Raw genomic sequence first — 18,814 nt, forward strand, 5'->3', positions numbered from 1 at the left:
GTTTGTCAGCTAAGCTCCCCATCATGTATCCCTACCACTGTCAGCTCATGCGGGGAGACCTTCAGTTTTACCACAAACACTCGCACCCTGTGCAACCTTTGTCATTGATCGCTGATCCAATCCAGTGCCCACATGTTCTTCAAGTGCCTACACAAGTAATGAGGTGCTCATGGTGTAAAATTAAACTGTCAACTGTCAGGGATTGATAACCACAGCGAGAGCTGACCTAGAACACCTGCACTAGTGGACAAGACAGGTGTGACGCTTTTGATCACAGAGGCCCACTAGTCATTCTGACCCAGTACTGTCCCACTGAGCATTTCCCACATGACAAAGGCTTCAGCCTTCTGAGGTGCATCACTGCAATGTGTCTTGTCTGGAGCACCAAACAAACCCACTTATTTCACACCCTTACCCTTGAGTTTCTATAACAGATAAGGAAAGCTGTGATTTAAAGGTTAGAAAAAGATTCTGCTTGAATTAAAAAAAGCACAGACTAACATTATTAGACAGCTAGCTCCATGCATAGCCAAAACGCCCTATTGTATTTGGCTTACAGTCTGGTAACTGTCAACAGGGTATCTCTTTACTCTAACTAATGTGAATTTTTCCAACTCTTTCCAAGCTCTCATACCTAGATTTAAACTAAGCTTCTGAGGGAAAACGCTAAAACAAATACAATTTGCATCTTGGTCCTCGTGTGGGTCTGAGAGGTTTTTCGAAATTTAAAAATCCCTGCAGGAAGGAGAGTTGGAAGAGTCTGTAAAAGAATAATTACACAAAGCAGGAACACGTGAAAAGTACAGCTGTTGGAGCCCCGTGTGTGGAAAACCAGAGATAAAAATCTATTAACTTATTTGCTGACCCTATTAAACAAAAAAATGCCTGTGTGCTGAAATCTTAGTGACAATGGCATCCAAATCTTTTCACCCTAAATTCCCAGACCAAATACACAAGCTGTCTGATGAAGGCACAGAGTGACACCAGTATAGATTCTGGCCCTGCTTGCTGGCAGTTTACAAACAGTCCTAAGGGGTTCAAGCTGCCCTTTATATGCTAGCTGCCCTTTTTCACCATATGCTACTGAGAGCCGAGGATCAGCACTGTTGTAGAACTGCATATGGTACAAATAACATCTGACTAAGTAAGGCAATGGATCACACTATCAAAGAAAAATCAGGCAGACAAACCCTGCTTGTTTGTGGGACGTTAAGCAAAGTTCACTGCAGAAAATGTAAAACTATTATTAGTAGCAAAGCAGATCTTCAAGTCTGTCCTGTGATACTTAACTGGACTTAACGATGTAAGCAAAACCGAAATTGTAATTTAAAGTCCATGCTTTCATTAAGCATTAAGCATTTAGCCACCTAGTGGCAAAAAATAAGAACACTGTATAAATAAAGGATGTTTAGAACTTCAGTACTAGTGACTGTTTAATCTCAGGACAAAAACAACATGAAAAAAACAGTGCAGTTGTGTCAAAACTGTTATTTTCCTTCATTCCTTTATCTGTGAACATGAGATTAATATGAATGATATAAACAATATAATGTGTGTTTTCTGGACTGAATCCATGCACACATTTAATTATATTAGACCAAAAACATATTTGTGTTCAACCTAGTAAGTTCACCTGGACATAAGTATTGTGACACATTCTCTTTAAGTATTTTTTTCTTTAAGTGTAAAAGTCAGTATTTGAATGCATTTCCTTTTGCGGCAACAACTGCATGAAATCTACAACCTACTTGTATTAAGCACACCAAACTCCTTTTGAAAACATTTGCGATGTTTTGCTACAGCCACTGTGAGTTCTTGCCGAGTCTTGGGGTATTCTCACTTTGCTTTTTTCTTCAGCATGGAAAATGCTTGCCTGATTGGATATTACATTTTGAGCGTGCCTTGGCTATATGTTTTGGGTCACTGTCGTGCTGAATGGTGAAAAGCAGTACAATAAGTGTGGAGATATTTTCTCCCACATAAGCAGACATAATGTTACTGTTAACTTCAGCTGCCATCATTACTAACACCATCAATAAAAATGAGTAAGCCTGTTACAGAGATAGTGATGCACCCTCAGGCCATAGCATTACCTCCACCAGGCTTTCAGAGCTTGTTAAGAAGTACAAAGATGAGTCAGGTGAGTTTTGGAACAAAGTATTATTGACAGATTAAACCAACAACCTTTAAACCTTTACCACAGCAATAGAAAGGTTATACTCTGGAGAAAGAAAGGATGAGCAGATCCACCACATAACAGCACCTCAGCTGTGATGCGTGCTGTTATTTCCATGTGCATTAAGTTTGAATGGTGTGGGTATGCACGGCCATCTCTGGAACTGGCTCACTCATTGTAATTGATGATGTTGCTAAAGATGAAGAATTCTGAGGTATACTTCTACTATATACAGGCTCTGTATGTGCTTGTAGTGTCTTTCTACTGTAGGAACTAAATAATCATAGGAAGTCACTTATGTTCCTGTTGTTTCCTTCCCTGTGTGATAGCTAATAGACTAATTGTATTAATGCCAGGGCTAAGCCCACTCTTAATTCACAAAGAAAGAAATAGGTGCATTTGGCCAGGAGCTCAACAGGAATTGTGCTGTAATGGTCAAGTCCTCTTGAAGTGGGCCTGGTTATTGCTAGCAGGTGAAACATCTGGCCAGACACTGTAATATCTGTAGTGGATTGGGCATCTCCAGGACCACCGTTGCCTATCCACCATCTGACACTTAACTTGCTCTTACACTGGCCCCAGAGATGTTTAGTTTACCTGGGACAAGGCATGGACAGTGACTGGTAATTTATTCATGGGAGAATATTCTGAATTCGATTTCTTTAAAAGAACAATGTTGTCACTAGCAAATGTTCTTAACGAGCAACGTTGGCTGTGAAACGTTGCTCAACCCCTGGTCAAAGAGTCAAAAAACCTGCTCCGAGCTTTTGAATACAGTTGAGCTTTTCTTCATGTTAAAATAATATTGCTCCAGAGGCTAGGATGTTAACTTTAATCAAAACAGGAAATCCTGAGGAGGATACAGCTCCTCTGCTCCTCCGTCGAACGTTATGGAGATCGAAATTAATTTGTTTTGTGTTTGTGAAAAGAGTCACAATATCAGGAAGCAAGGGTGGCTCATCAAAGCCTGTGAGCTGGGTGAAACACCGATTCTCTGGAAGGAGTCTTGCTTGGAATGTTGCAAGGAAAGGAATCTCCACTGTCCTATTGTTCAACACTTCCTCTCTGTCTTCGGTTGTACAAAACTCGTGGGCCAGCAGCACAGTATGTTCAGCTCGGATGGTAGGGAGTCTAATCACTTCTGAACTCCTGTAACTGCCTCATTCTTTCCACAGAAACCCAACCTCCCATGACTACAGCCATATGGAAAGAGGGAAAATGGTGTCCAGTATCCTGCACGTAGTATAACCTGAAAGACTTACATTTTTTCCTAAAGTGCCATCGTAATTGGTAGCAATATGATTAAAAAGACATTTCGGTTGCATTCTTTTTTACTAGAAATTTAGCTAATGTTGTTTTAAAGCATGAGGTAAAATTTCACCATATTTTAATATATACATACTTTTGTAGGATACTGTAATGGGGAGCTGTGTACATTGAGTACATAGAAATTTTCATATGCACACAGTTGCACATTTAATCCATAGATTAGAAGCTGTCCATAACCATATGCTATAAATGTCCAACATTGTGCAATCAGTCTAGTATAAATTGAAAACCCCCAAAAATACACCTATCAAACTCCCACAAGTGTCAAACTGTGTCTTCCTTCAGAAAAATGAAAAGGAAGACCTAAAATGCAGATGCAGTTTAAAATCCAATAAACTACAGAATTTAGCTGGGGCCCCTGTCACTTTTTACAAATCTCCCTTTTACAAAAGATGAGAGGAGCATATGATTTAAAGAATCTAATTATGTTAATGACTTAGTGCGGCAAAACTAGTGAACATACAAGCGATAGAAGGACGCATCTAGGTTTTCTTTGCCCTCCCCTAAGTTAATCAAGAGCTGCTCAAAAATAGTTTCCTTCCCTCTTCAGAAATCCCACTGTGGTGGAACAAATTGTTATCTGAAGTTTCACAAAGCAATTGTTCGATAATTCCTGTTTATGGCTTTAATCCAGTGTTTAAAAGAAAGGTCTATACTGCCAACACTTGAAATATTTCACAACAGAAGCTGAAAAAAAGTATTAGCTGTCACTTGGTGGGTCAGCTGTGTAATAGCTGTGGTCTAGAAAATGTGGCCTCTCACATAAACATCCAGCTTGCTTACTCTGACACGCTGGCGATATAAGGGTTACAGTGTGACCTGCTCTTATAATCTTGCACGTCTGGCGTAAAAAGGCAAAAAGCAAAAACATATAGTACAAGTTGTAATGTTGTTAAGATCCCATTTAACTAGAGAATCTTTTTATTTACAGCACCATTTTCAGTAATGCAACTTAATATTTTTATGTAAACCAGTGGTCTACATACTGTAATCAGTTACGAATTTTGTAGGGAGGAGTGGAAGTGGAATATTGGATTCCACTAAAGAGTTTTAATGTCTCTACAAATAATCTGAGGAAAAATAACCAGTGTTTTAAATGCAATACCGTAGGTTAGGATAGGAACTTAATGGACAATGGTCAATTTATATCGACTACACATTTCTCCAGCCTTTTTACTCTTTTTTTATTGCCGTCAGACACAAACCAAACATTTAAACAGCGTATTTCCATATTATGATATTCCTATATTCTGACTTCTTTTGAATCCGACCCAAGAATCCAGTGTAAAGCAGGAAAAATCCGAATTACATATATACATACAGTATATATGTACATACACAGGTAAGGTGTTCCAGGTGCCCTACTGCATTATTAACTGCATAGTAATGTCTGGGACACTAATTTCCTCTTCCTATATGTGAAACTACATTATATAAGTGGTTCACCATAACATAACATTATATCTGCAGAGCAGCAACAACCAGTAGCAAGAAGACCTGGAATGTGGATTCTTTCATATGTTGTCATGCCAAGTGTCATTTGTGATTCTTTTCAGAAATGAATCAAATTATTGTACGGCACAGAAATGTTGACACCTTATTATAGTTATTATAGTGTACTTCTCTTTCTGAAGCAGCACATGAGTGATGAGGTCTTTTTTTTTCCCAGACTCCTCCAAAAGACACCTGCTAAAGAAAAGCAATAATAGGGCTCTCAAGTTTGCCAAGAAGCTTCAAGTGAAGCCGCTTCCCGTACTTATAACTCCACAAATTATTTCTGAGAGCAAAATGTTCTCCCTTTCTGTTCTGTCACCAGTACATTTTAACTTCTGTTGCAACAGTTTGGCTCCATAACCTTTCCATGAATTTTTGCCAGGCTGCTTACCTCCACTACTGTGCCTTCCCAACAGGGGAAGACTAGACCTTAGTACCAGCTTCTCTGAGGCGTGATTCACAAGACTCCATCCCCACTTGTAGAAGCTCACGGAAAATGATTACCATGCCAAGCATTTCAGTAACTTTTCAGCCTTTCTTTTATTTCGGGTTCTGCATGATCATTGCTTGAAATTGTTACAGACCTTCACTAGCTTATTGATTGAAGTCTCACTGAAGGAGTTTAATTAACTAGCAGCGAGCATTTCCCAAACTAGTAATGGAAACGGTTTGCATATTGCAATCCCATTGATCTTGTACCATGATAAGGAAAGGCAACCCAGCAGACTCCAGCAGAAACATCAGGCTTATTTTTCAACAGCCAAATACATATGGAAAGGATTTGCTCAGTTAGGGATTAAATGTTCCGTTAAGGACAGTTTACTATAGCTAAGAGTCATAGTGCAGACCATTGTCCGCTGTTCTTAACTCATTTTCTGCAGACTCAACACAAAAATGCACACACACAAATGTGTTTCAGCACATATACAACAATAAGGAGAGGACGATCTTTGCTTAAAATACACTTACCTTTTGTAATATTTCTATTTATTTTAAACTCAGTTTTCCCACAGTGTCACTAAAAAGATTTTTTTTTCAGAGAGGCCTTGCAGGTAAGGCACACAACCCCCCCCCCCAGACCATTCAAATGTTCAAAAATAATATAATGATATAAACTTTTGTATTCATCGACTACTGCTCTATTATTGAATGACCTTTATGAAGAAAAGCATTCTTGTTCTTTATTTTCTAACGTTTAAGGTTTGTTCATTGTTTGCCATCCTTCTCCTTTTCCCAGTGGTACACGCAAAGCCTTTCCCATGCCAACAGTAAAAAGCCCCTCCCAAGACAGTCAGACACTCTGTCTGGGTCACAGTTTTATCAACCTATTGACTTGGTCAGCCGAACTCTGCAGAAGAGGTTCACGCTCCCAGATGAAATCCATAAAGTACAGAAGAGACTGCAGTGCACTTCGGAACTTCTTATATTATAGCTGAGCTATACTTCAGCTCATCAGCCCTTTTTCGCTAAATATTTTACAAAACAGCGATAGACTTTCCTCCAAACATTCATGCCAGTAAGACGTGCACTTTGGCGACACAGACACCGCAACTTACATTTTTACCATGACCCATGACGAGGGAAGCATTCTTTAACAGGATTTTAAAAAAATGTTTAATATAAATCTCTTACTATAGCTAGATTTACAGAATCCCATTTTCCAGCGTGTTCTGCTTTTGGTTATATTAACTATCCTTCACATACACTCAAATAATGCGTCCTTCTAAGATGCTTCAAGCCAATAAATGTAATTTAATCTCCTTTGGTCTCTTATGTTCACTTTATCGGCCAGCATCAATTTTTTTTTTCAAAAGTAACCGTTTTGCTCCGTGAAAATGTCTGCTGATTCAGTCTAAACTTAATGCACATGTAAAGCAATAGTTAGCATGGACTCCCCAAAGATGACTGAAATGGTTCTGCTAAAGACAACTTCCTCTCAGGACAGTTAGTACACAATGAGTTTCTTCTCTTTACTGCATCTGGTTCTTGATTCACAGGTATTAAAATGTCTAAATTGAGAAAAAACTGAAGAAATGTTTTCTCCAGACAACTTAACCTTATGAGTTTTTACCAACGTGGTGATGCCATCTCATCACTCACATGTTGTAAGGCAACATGACAGAACTGTGTGCATCAAAGCAGAGCTCTTGTTTTGTAGTTTTTCTTCTAATGTGACACCAAAGAAGTGAAAAAGAGTTTATTCACAATGTCTTCTGCCTCAGAAAAAGAAGCAAAAATGGACTGGAAGCACCCTATTCTATTCCACCTTCGATACAATGAATATAACTCAGGTCTTGGCTGAGAATAACCAAAGTCACCATGACCGGCAAACTTAAACTATTCAGTATTGTGAAGTGGAGAGGTAGGTCAGAACTGAACAAATCATTTATAAGCCTTTAGTAGTTCAGCCAAATCAGGTGTCAGTCATGACCTATTGCTGAGAATGTGATATCTCAATTCCAAACCTTTCCAACACAAAAGAGATCCTGGCAACTAGCCTTTATTCCACAAACCAGGGCCCATACCTGCAAGATCCAAAGTGAAAAATCAGCTGCTGACAAAATGTGATGTCATTTGTGAAACGATGGGAAAAAAATGACTTTTGACAATGAACCTTACAACAAATAAAAAGCAGATTTAAATAAATGTGTAACCATTCCCCAGGGTTTGAAGTTGAGAAACAAATGATAGTTGTCCCAAGACAGACTTCACATTTATGAGAAAAAGCACATTATTGTTATTATACGCTGTTTAGATAAATCAGACTACTGTAGCTGTTTTTAGACAAACAAGAAATCATTCAAGCACCATTCTGAGTTCCTAGCATTGGAGCTGTTCGGATGCCACTAGGCCTTTAAAAAACACACAGAGTAATTCTTCCTTTGAAAAATGATCACCGAACTTGAGTGTAGGGCTAGAACTCTAATACACTGGGCCACAGAACCAGGAGCTTCCCCATATTTAAAGAAGCCAAAAGATGTCGCACGTTTGTCTGGATGCCCCCCCACACATACCCCACTCCCCTGACACACACAGGCTACGGGGGGTCACTGGTGTGATGGATGAGAGGAGCTGTCTCCAGTGGAAGAAAGGACCCGGCCTGTCAATGTCACTGTTGAGCCAGCCGCTCCAGCGATTCTGGCCTGGTGACGGGGTGTCGGAGCTACGTGCAGGTGACACTGCCTGGGCCTTCAGCCTCTTTCACACAGCAACAGACAGACCACGACAAAGTTTAACATTACGTGCTTTTAATTTTAACATCAACGTACGTAACCATACACACGCTTTGGACCACAATAAATTTAAACAGGTTGGTTGGCTGGCTCATTTTCTATTACTCCCCTGTGGAAATTAAGAAACCAAACTGAATCTTCATTGTTTTGTTTTGTTTTTGCAGCTTTGAAATTCCAGGAACTACAGGCTAATGAATTCCTGAGACAAAATTGAACGAAGAATGATTGTAGATTATACTGCATTGTAGATTTCTTAACAGGTTTCTTTGGTCACTTAGAGGACTGAATTTAATTTTATAGCATTTGTTATAAAATATACAGTTTATATACCTACGTTCATGCTACTTGTACAAAGGAGATCACTTGAAGGAACGCAGTTTGATGGGTAAACAGAATGACGCGATTTATATTCAGTTACACAGACAGATAGATATTATAGTACAATAAAACAAAATGTGAGAATTTCCATTAGCAAGAATAATATTCACCCCTGTAGTGTGTGTATTTATACACAATGTACATATGTTAGTCAATGTATACATATACAAACAAATCCCTCTTGTTTAAGGTAAACACACTGTTGCTGATAAAAAAAAATGTCATTGTTCTCTTTAAAGCCTCTAAACACCAAGCTACCAACCATCCCTATTCAGCGTTCTTAAGGCTGTGTCACATTTGTTTACTAAACTTTAGTTTGGAGCAAGCCAAGCATTAATGTTGCCATGCATAACAAAACTGATCGCCTTCCTATCCGTCTGAGTTGAGGCAATGCCTATTTAATATTGTTACTCCTAGCCCCCACTTGTCTCACCTTTTAAATGGCCCAATCCATTAACCCTTTTGAATTCTACTTATAATGAGCTATGACAGACAAACAGATGATGCATGGCCCATTAAACAATGTAGATGTACTCCTATGGAATGATCCCATGACAGCTGTTGGCAATGCAGGGGGAAAAAAAAAAAGAAAAGGACTGTTTAAACTGTTAGAGTGGACGTCCATTTCATTGGGATTTTATAGCTTTTTTTTTAAAAATAGTTTGTATTCGGAGAGGTCTACTAGAAATACATCTTTGTTAACAAGGCATGATATTTATTTTGAATTATTATTAGAATAAGTATAAGAAATATCACTGACATTAAAATGGCTAGTGTAGATTTACACTTATCTGATGTAAAAAAAAAATAAACTGGATGACTGTGCATACAGACATATAGTTCAAAATTCAATGTTTTAGCAGATAGCCTATAGTAAAGTAGGAATACATCACTCTTTCTGCTGTACATCTGAAAAAAAAACCAAATAAATCTGTGGGATAAATTAACCAAATATCGCAACTTCTCAACTGCACGAATAAACATCAATGAGGTGTCAATGTTGGTTTCTGTGCTCAGTTTACAATGCTGTGGAATCCTTGTGGATGGCAGGATACTTGTGCTCATTCTTATTTCAGATTGGTCATAATAGTGTTAAAAATGGCTTCTGAACACCCTAGGCAATGCAAAACCCTCTGACACATCTAATTTTTGTCTTGCAGGGGCATCTACTGAATGAAAAGTTGCTTTCATCCAAAAGTTTGAAGTGGCGTTTCTTACTATTCTGACATCTTTCTTCGTCACTCATGACAAATGACAGAAAATCATTTGCAATCATACATACACAAAAAAAAATTGCTGAAGGTATGCACAAAACACTCAAGTAAACCATGGGAAATCTGTGTGTATTACACGTTTCCCTCAATAAAAGAGGTTCTACAGAGATCTTCAATTAAAAACCTCTAGTAAAGGCATTCTTCTGTGGGGTACAATTATGCATTCGCAGTCCTCAGAGGGCAGTGCCGTACTGTTCTCGTGTGATTTAAGCATTTAGGGATCCTTTTCAGAATAAATAATGACTGGATACGTTGGTTTTGTTTATGTCTGTACATTTTTAGACATTATAAAACTATAACAGATACAGAGTACATAAAAAAATGCATATTGCACACAAAACCCCAATACAGGATCCTTAAGGGTCCTGTGGTCTGCCAGCCTTTCTTGATAACCTTTCCAAAGCAGACTTCCAAAGGATTTTGCTCCTACTCATTTTGAAAAACAAATAGAGGGTCCAAAAAAAGTTTAGGTACGATTTTTCCTAGGATCGTACTAGCGTTTTTCTTAATGAGTCACTCAGATGGTGTCTCGTTTCTAATTTCACCGAAACTGTGCGTCTAAATTATCATCTGTAATTGCTGTTAGTTCAAACAGCTAAGCTCGATTTACTGTTTTTACAGACAGAAACATGCCGTTACTTTTTCTACATGGATTTCAGACTGACACCTGCTTTCACTCTGACTTCTCCAGGTCCCCTCACTTCTGATTTTATGCGACATTAAATCTGCTTTCTTCCCCACAGAGCAGCCTGACATATAAGATGAACTTTTGCAGCTTTTTAATAGGAGTTAAAATAAGTAGAAGGCAAACTCAAGCAAATACCCTACTGGCTGCACGCTAACAAAACAGTCTGTAGCAATACTTGAAAGAGACAGAGCTACAGATAATATTATGCACAAATGCACACTGAATTTATTTACTTGCAAAGTTGTTATATGGAGTCTGGGAATTTAAATATTCAATGTTGACATTGTACAGCACTGGCAAGAGGCCAAGCGCTGTCTAGTCTCTAAAGAGACCCTGTAGACAAGGAATTTGGTACATTCTCTCCCTGTGACTTAATAGGTAGAAATCTTTATTCTACATCTTGAGTAAATAATAATCCCTAAATATGCCTCAAATTATCCCCTTTTCTCACGCAGTAAATAATTATTCTTTAAAAATATGCACTCGAGGACTAGCTTGTAACCACTCTTTGCAATTGTTTATATTTTTGGAGCTTCAGTCTATCGTTCAAACGACCTTAGCCACTTCTGACCTTGGTTAAAATTGCTTTATAACTCTGGCTTCAGTGTCACCCTCGCTCTCAGTTGCTTGCGTGTTTGTAAACTATATGATTTTTCTTTTCAGATGCAGCAAGCCAAGCCGTGATGAGACGGACAGAAAAACGTCTAAGCACTGCTTTGCAACGAAGTGGCACTTCACCAGGAGCTCCTGCGCAGTCCCATAAAAAGAAATCAAATGTATTTGGCTGTTTCAACCTCCCCTCGAACACCAAGTCCTTACACCTATTCCCCTCGCCACCACCAAACGCGAAAAAAAACAACTTTGTTTTAAAATCGATGTGTTCTCCTTCAGATTTCCCACGGCCAGTCTCATTAGGCTTGAACTTTTATGTTATCATAAACATTGCTCACAGTATGGCCGTATGGCGAATTAAATCTAATTTAAATTAGAATGCAGTATTTATTATTATTTTATATTCATGTAATAGTCATCTTAATAAGGAATCTTCGCGGAATACCCTTGTCCTCTTAGAAGTGACTCTCATTCTTTCAACAGGAATTCAACATTCTCCACTTGAAAATAAAGGACTTGCCAATACTTCTAACGTCGAATGACCGTCAGTGCTGCTTGGAAAACTTTTCTCCTCCGCAAAGTTTCAACGTAGCAGGAAAAAAATCATTAGCAGTCGTATTACACCACTTAAAAAAAGACATAGTTGCGTTTTAGTCTCCTGGGATTCTGGATATGTTGATCATCATTAATTGATTAAGTGGGTGTTAAACTGTCAATTGCTTACGATTTACCTTTTAATTATTGTGATCTTCGCTATCTTCAGGTTATAGGGCGGTCTGGAGGCATCTCTGCAAATTAAGATCTCACAATTAAGTACTCTAAATTGTGTTCAAGCCCCCAGAAAAAAGTATATTTCCACTTGTTCAGGAGCTTATTCTACCTCTTTTTATCAAAATATAAAATATAATATTGCCTGGGAATTAAATTATGCAATTTAATAAGCACTGGAAACAATCCCCCCGGAAACTGAATAAAATTAAAATATACACGTTGTAAAAAATACTTATTCAGGTATGTCGTTTAAACAATCAGACGCTCGTCACTTTCAGTATTTGTAAAAGCTTCCAATTTAACATAATATATAAAATGATTTAACTTCTATTTAATGTTGACAATATTTGTATTATACAATTTATGTATCGATCATTTGACATTTATTTTCTTCATCACGCCAAAAAACAATTATCTTTAGATTAAATCGGGAGGATCATTAATATCGTAACATACAAAGTAAAACAACAATAATAATATACAGTATTAGGATGACCACATCAGCTTCAAGTTCATTAAACGGAAAGAGTGCACAAAGCCAGGCCCATGTTCTGTTTGCGATATGTCTGACCTGTAGTATTTTTAAGGAAAAAGGAAATGATATTTCAGAACACGAAAATTATACGTTTTGGAATGATTTCCTTTATTGCAACATCTGATCTTAACCTCATTTGGAAAAAAATTCAAGTTATTCAATAAACTGTTCGGTACTGTCTTTGAACTTTCTTAAATTCAGCGGCGCTACCAGGAATTATAAAGCATAGAAACAGAAAACTGTCCTGGAAACGACATTCACAGCCGCAGCATGAGGTGCACATTAAAGCTCTACTTTTTTTCGCAGATTTTCGATAGTTGAAGCATATGAAAAAAACACTCCGTTTTGGGGAACATGGATTTAAATAAGAATTAACACTGTTCAAAATTAAAAAGAAAAGTTCATAAAGTCATCGAGATTTTTAGAGCTATATGTAGGGTATTACAACTCGCATCCTTCATCAGAAATGTTCTTTATTAATTAGGAGAACAATTTCGATTAATACTTTCTGTTTATCTAGATCGCAGGAAACCACGTTTACTTGAACGTAAAGCGACAAAGTACTCGAGAATCCCTTAAAGTCACTTTGGCACAATGTGAGAGAGAACTGCTAAATATAGTTAAGAAATGCTGCACTTCAAGGTATAGACAGAATACAATATTTTTACAAGAAAACATATATATAATAACGATCCCATGGTGAAAACGTCCGAATGATTTGATTTACAATTCACAGCCATATCGTAATATTAAAACACCAGGAAAATACTGCGATTAAAGCTGCTACAGCCTTTGCACGATAGAAAAACATATTTCCAAGGTTTTCGCTCACAGCAGAGCGCAGCTATTGCAATATCCTTTGCACGCTACATTTAGCGCAATCGCGTTAATTTCTCTAACACACTTGTTGCACATAAATTCCACGAAACGTAACCTATTTAAATAATCATCTAATGTTATTTCAGTTCAAACCCCACTCGTTTACAAACACCGTATTTTTTATAGTCTCTAGAATACGCATGCCTTACAAACGAGTCCAAGATTTCACATTGTCCTGCTCTAAACAAGATTTAACTATACTACATATTTGTTCTCCGCCAGCTACGTCAATGTAGTACCTGTAAACATTTAAATGCACAGATTCCTTTTTCGGAAACTTAGTTTTCTGCTATTAGCTTAAGCCCACCTGCCTTTTCAAAGGTGCTGCTGCGAATTGAAGTGACCAGGACCTAAGCGCTTTTAACAGCGAGTTCCAGGGAACCGGACCTGAAGTTAAGCGACAGCGCCCACTACATGCAAGGCAAAAGTGCTCGCAGCTCGGTCTCTGTAAAGTTCCTCTCGCATTTATTCAACTTTTTTTCCCAACTCATTTTGCTAATATAAGCTCGTGGTGCTCAGAGGACCGCTCTTCACAAAAGCCAGCGGTCGCAAAGTCATTTCAAAATGCTTTCTCTCCTTTCCTTGTGCAAGGCGACAACTTGTGTACGTTGAGAGGACAGGTCAGTGCCTGCTGACATTAACGTAAAGAATACAGGTTGTTTCTATATTTAGATGTGAAAGCATTGATATCACATAAGAGATACACATGTACAAGATGGCAGTTTGCAAAACGCATACAAAGGGATATTGCACCTACTTGTGGCCAGTTTCCTTGCCCTGCCTTTGGACCTCATGATGCCAGTCTTTCGGCGTGGGTTTGTTTGATTTTTTCTTGGATCTTTTCCTCCTTTTTCTTTTTTCTCTGTCCCTTTCTCTGTGTTTCTCAATCCAGACTCGCTATCTCTCCAGCATTGTCAGTTCGGACACCTTCGCACATGCGCACAGCCAAACTGCCGGCGCCGCCAAAAAAGTTTGGAGCGATTTATCACTTGATATTACTGATCTTGTCAGATGGCGATCGAGGAGAGATCGCCTTTCGTTTCAGATCTTCAAAGTTCAGTGACTCAGAGAGAAAACCGTCCTCTGCGGAGAATCAGAGACATTAATTATAATAAACTACCCTCACACAGCTACGGTACATACCTTTATGCTTAAATTAAACCACATTAATCAAAATTAAGCGAAATTAAAACTGTAAAATGTTTTCATTAAAAAGATTTAATCGTATTCTTTATCGCATTAGGAAGATTCGAAAATGAATGAAAACGTTAACCCCCAAGCCTGTTTTTCGGGGGTCATCTGAAAATCTCTGCCATGTACGTATCAATGTGACAATTATCATTCAGTTAAGCACTTTAGGTTAATGCGGGTCTTACCGTGCCTGTGCCTAAATGCTTTGACTTGGGCGAATAACTCTTCCCAATTCAAGAAGGAAATGTTTATCCAGCGTTAACGTCTCTAGTTTAACGTTAAATCATATTTTAAAAACTTTTCACGGTTGCAATTCGTGATTCATCGCCTAAGCTATGGATATGGTCTTAGACGGGATACTGCAGGTCAGTGCAGATCGGTGAAAGCCTTGATTTGTTAACGTTGCAGGACCCTCCTAAAATTGAGCATTTTCTTATCTAACAAATTCTCTTACTTCAGTGCCCGTATAAGAAAGTACCTCTTGCTCGCAGACTGCATAGGGACATCATTTTACTGTTTAAAGAATATACCTTGCCAAGCGTTGTTCCACATCATTATTGTGAAATAAATAACTATAAAATGGTTGTTTTTTATAAGACAGTTATTGAATTTCATAATTGTCCAACCATTAAAGAGATACACGATTACAATTTGTAGAGTCGAATCTTTGTCTCAAGGTTATTACAGTCGGAGTTCCGCGCCAACATTTAATAATTCCCCTGTGTAATCTATTGCAATGTGATACATATCGATACATACAAAATGGCATGCTATCTATAGCAATTAATTTGGTTTTAAAACCCGATCTCTTGATATCGACACCTTATCACATTCAGGATGGTTTATGCAAATGTTATATTCGATTTTCCAGTACATTTTAGCTAACGTGTCGAGTCTATACAGCCTGTTTTAATTATACCATTGTCGTAGCTATTTATGCCTCATTTCAAAAGCGTAAAGTTAAGAATATTATCACCCCCACATTACACTAGTATTGCACGCATTGAACCAAGTTATCTTACGAAATAAACAACAATATTGCCTCCGCCCGTGAAGCTGAACGGTTCAGAAAAATATGCTTTGTTAGTATAAAATCAGGTATTTTACAGGATTTTCCTGACAAGTTGAAGACAAAGGGAACGTTTTCTAAAACCGTTTTTCTTTCGCCCACGGTTTTGCAATTTCTTTTAATTTCACAACTGTAATTATTTCTGTTATTGTCGTTGGCCTCGACCTCTGGCACGGCTTTTCTTATGTTCGAAGTTAATAAAATTACCAGCCGCAAAAACCGTTTGTGCTTATGTAGCCTAATACAAATTTTAAAGGAAGAAAAAATATTGAAGGGTATTATTAATAGCAGGAAATGTGCGCTTCCACAAATTGTCCTTTAACAAGTGCATGGGCATCAGAACTTATCAAAAACCCTTATCGGGTTTCTGTTTTTGTATTGTCTTTGTGCAGTGAACTTTACATCATGCTTTTTAGTTCCAGCGCCCATAACAGTAAGATTAATTTAATCATTGTAATGCAGTTAGAACACGGTTTACCCTAAATGAATTACTTAAACCGTGCTGTTAAAAATTACACTCGCTTAGTAAAGAAGGCGGACGTTATATTAAACACTTCTCCTCATTTAGACTTACAGCTGTAGCTTGAGGCAATCAGCTCAACTAGCCTAAATGGAAACAATTTTCATTCATTGCAATAACTCACTGTTCTTGAGACCACTTTCAAAATACATACTTTATTATGATATGCTGACCTCAGTGGTTTGAGATGGCATGACTGGAAAGCACCAGACAGATCTGTATAACCCTGTAGGCTGTAATTATTAGAAATTAATTGGGTTCAAGACCCTGACTAGTATAGCTAAATTAATAGCTTGTCCTATATAGTTCAATTTTTTAATCCTATCCAAAAGGGAAAATAAGAAAACTCAAACCCGCGAGACTTTGTTTTAGAACGATAACGTTTGCTTTACCACGCTGCTTCGCGCCTGATAAGACTGACATTCTCTCCTTCGACAGTAGAGTTATTTTGCGTGCGTTCTGTTATATTCGGCAGGTTGTTTAGGGGTTAAAATAAAAACACAATTTGTATAGTTGGAGCTGTCGCGCCGGACTAAAAGTGAAAAGGGAGCCTCGGGCGAAAGGAAATTACCGCGAGCCTGTGTGACCTTTGCGAGAGGTAATCAATCAAGTGATCAACGGGGATATTTATCAATGCTTCATCGAGCTACTTTACAACAGTCAGGGAAGAAACAAATTAAAAGATGAGCCCGAGAAGAAAAAAAAAATATATATATAAAGCATCGCGCTCACATACTTCTTTTAATAATGATGATGTTGTCAAAATGTTTATTTGTCTTTTTCCACAAATTCTGCTATACAAATAACGCAAAACGAGAGATATGCAGCATGCATACAGTATATACAGCAGATAAGGATTATACAAGTGTAATTTATTTAAAAGTATAACAGAGAGATGTATCTGTTAATTTATCATAGACACTTTAAACATTATCTATAAATGCAATTAAGTGCGTTCACCCGTGGAGAAGCTGTGAGAATTAGCCTTTTTCGTTCGACCAGATGAAATTTATTTTAATAAAACGTTTTACTTCTGTTAAGCTACATGAAATTCACATTATTTATGTAATGCGTTTTCACTGGATGAAATTTATTTGCTGTGCTGGTGTTGGGAGCCCTAAACGAAAACTCCTGGAGCGATTTCAAATAATTATTAGGCTTTGCCACAAATGAAAAAAAATATTTGTTTAAACGTGTAATAAAACTACTTAATAATAACAACAACAACAGAAAACTAAATAAATTATTGTAAATGGTTGCTAGTAAAAAATGTCAAACAGGACAACATCCAAGATGAGAGAAGGCGAGTCACAAGGGTAGGAGCAGTGTGAACGGAGGAAGCGTCGGTATACAGTGCCCCAGAGTGGAAAGATGTGGAACTGAAGCTCAGAAACTTCACTGGATATTTTTAAAGTGTTTATATTACGTATATTCGTTTTAGATTTGTATGTCCTTTGACATATACGTTACTCGCGAACACTGAAAATACAACAGACTTTGCTGTAACCCAGATGCTTATGCAACAGAATTTTGAGCCTGTTCACAATTTGAGTTTATTTTTTGTTCATTAGCGTTCCCCGTGTTCGGCGCCTCTTCCCCTCACATTGAATGTAGCACTGAACAGCCAGGTCCCTAACAAACGAACTGCAAAAATGAAATTTTGCACGTAGATTGTCCGCGCTGTCTATTAATAAAAAAAAACATGGTTAATGTTTTAATTCCCTCGAGTTACGAATGAACCCACACAATATCAGAAAAACTCAATTGCATAAATTCTCCAAAAGCTCAACACGCAGATGGCTACACTAGAATTCATCTGTAAATATAGTTAAGAGTGTAATTAACACAATTAGACGTAACTCTTGATTTCTACTCGTTTCTCACCTGTGAATATATTTTTATCATCTATACTCTTAGGTTACTTGGTCACGGTAAATGCAAAATTAAAAAACAATCTGAGAAAATAAATGACTTATTATGGTATGAGCACTGCCAGAAGAATGCTAACCACATTTCCGTCATTTACGACGATTACACTGGCATGATCAATATCCTTGAAAAGAAAATCACTACTAATGAAAACTTTTGAAGCGTCAATAGTAGTCATTATTAAGATGAGCGAAAAGGGCAGTCGTAAACACTAAGAAATAAAGGACACGGGTGCTGGTCAGATCTGTATCATATATTGTATCAATTCTGCGATGCGTCAGGGGAATTGTAAGACAGAACATGCCTCCTACAGCTATACATCAGCTGGAGTTTTGAGCCCAACTAGGTCAATATGGCAGGACCTTAAACACGTGGTCAAATCAATTCATACAGACCAGAAGATGCGTTGCTTGACTGTCCCTTTCAGTCCCTGAATGCGAACTTCATCCTGATATTGGTATTTATGAATAATCATTAATTACGAGAACGTTAGAAGAACCATACGATGAAAACAAGCAAATACCAAAGACTTTGAAAACCAGAAGGTAACTAGACAACCAGCCTTCAAAAAGTCTGATTAGTAAAGGGAAGTGAAGTGTATTTTCTAATTTTTTACACATTACGAATGAATCAATTTTGTGTATAAAAATCGATGTATTCATTAAGCATTAAGAGGAAACAGCCACGTTATATTTTAAGCCATAATTGTGTTTTGAATATTTTTTTAATGTGTAAA

General features: G+C 37.7%; 1 protein-coding gene across 14 annotated transcripts in view; it reads right to left on the reverse strand.

Annotated features, from left to right (window-relative positions):
• The window catches only part of mecom (MDS1 and EVI1 complex locus), a 187,462-nt gene extending 173,154 nt beyond the window's left edge, over window positions 1-14,308 (reverse strand). For all 14 annotated transcript variants that reach the window (XM_088912595.1, XM_088912589.1, XM_088912586.1 and 11 more), the window contains exon 1: window positions 14,127-14,308. In XM_088912595.1, the coding sequence (XP_088768721.1) occupies window positions 14,127-14,163 (37 nt within the window). In that variant the 5' untranslated portion in view covers window positions 14,164-14,308. The remainder of the gene's footprint in view (window positions 1-14,126) is intronic.
• Between the last annotated feature and the right edge of the window lie 4,506 nt (window positions 14,309-18,814).

The sequence above is a fragment of the Atractosteus spatula genome, chromosome 4, assembly GCF_055471065.1.
Source record: "Atractosteus spatula isolate fAtrSpa1 chromosome 4, fAtrSpa1.hap1, whole genome shotgun sequence".
NCBI classification, from domain to species: domain Eukaryota; kingdom Metazoa; phylum Chordata; class Actinopteri; order Semionotiformes; family Lepisosteidae; genus Atractosteus; species Atractosteus spatula.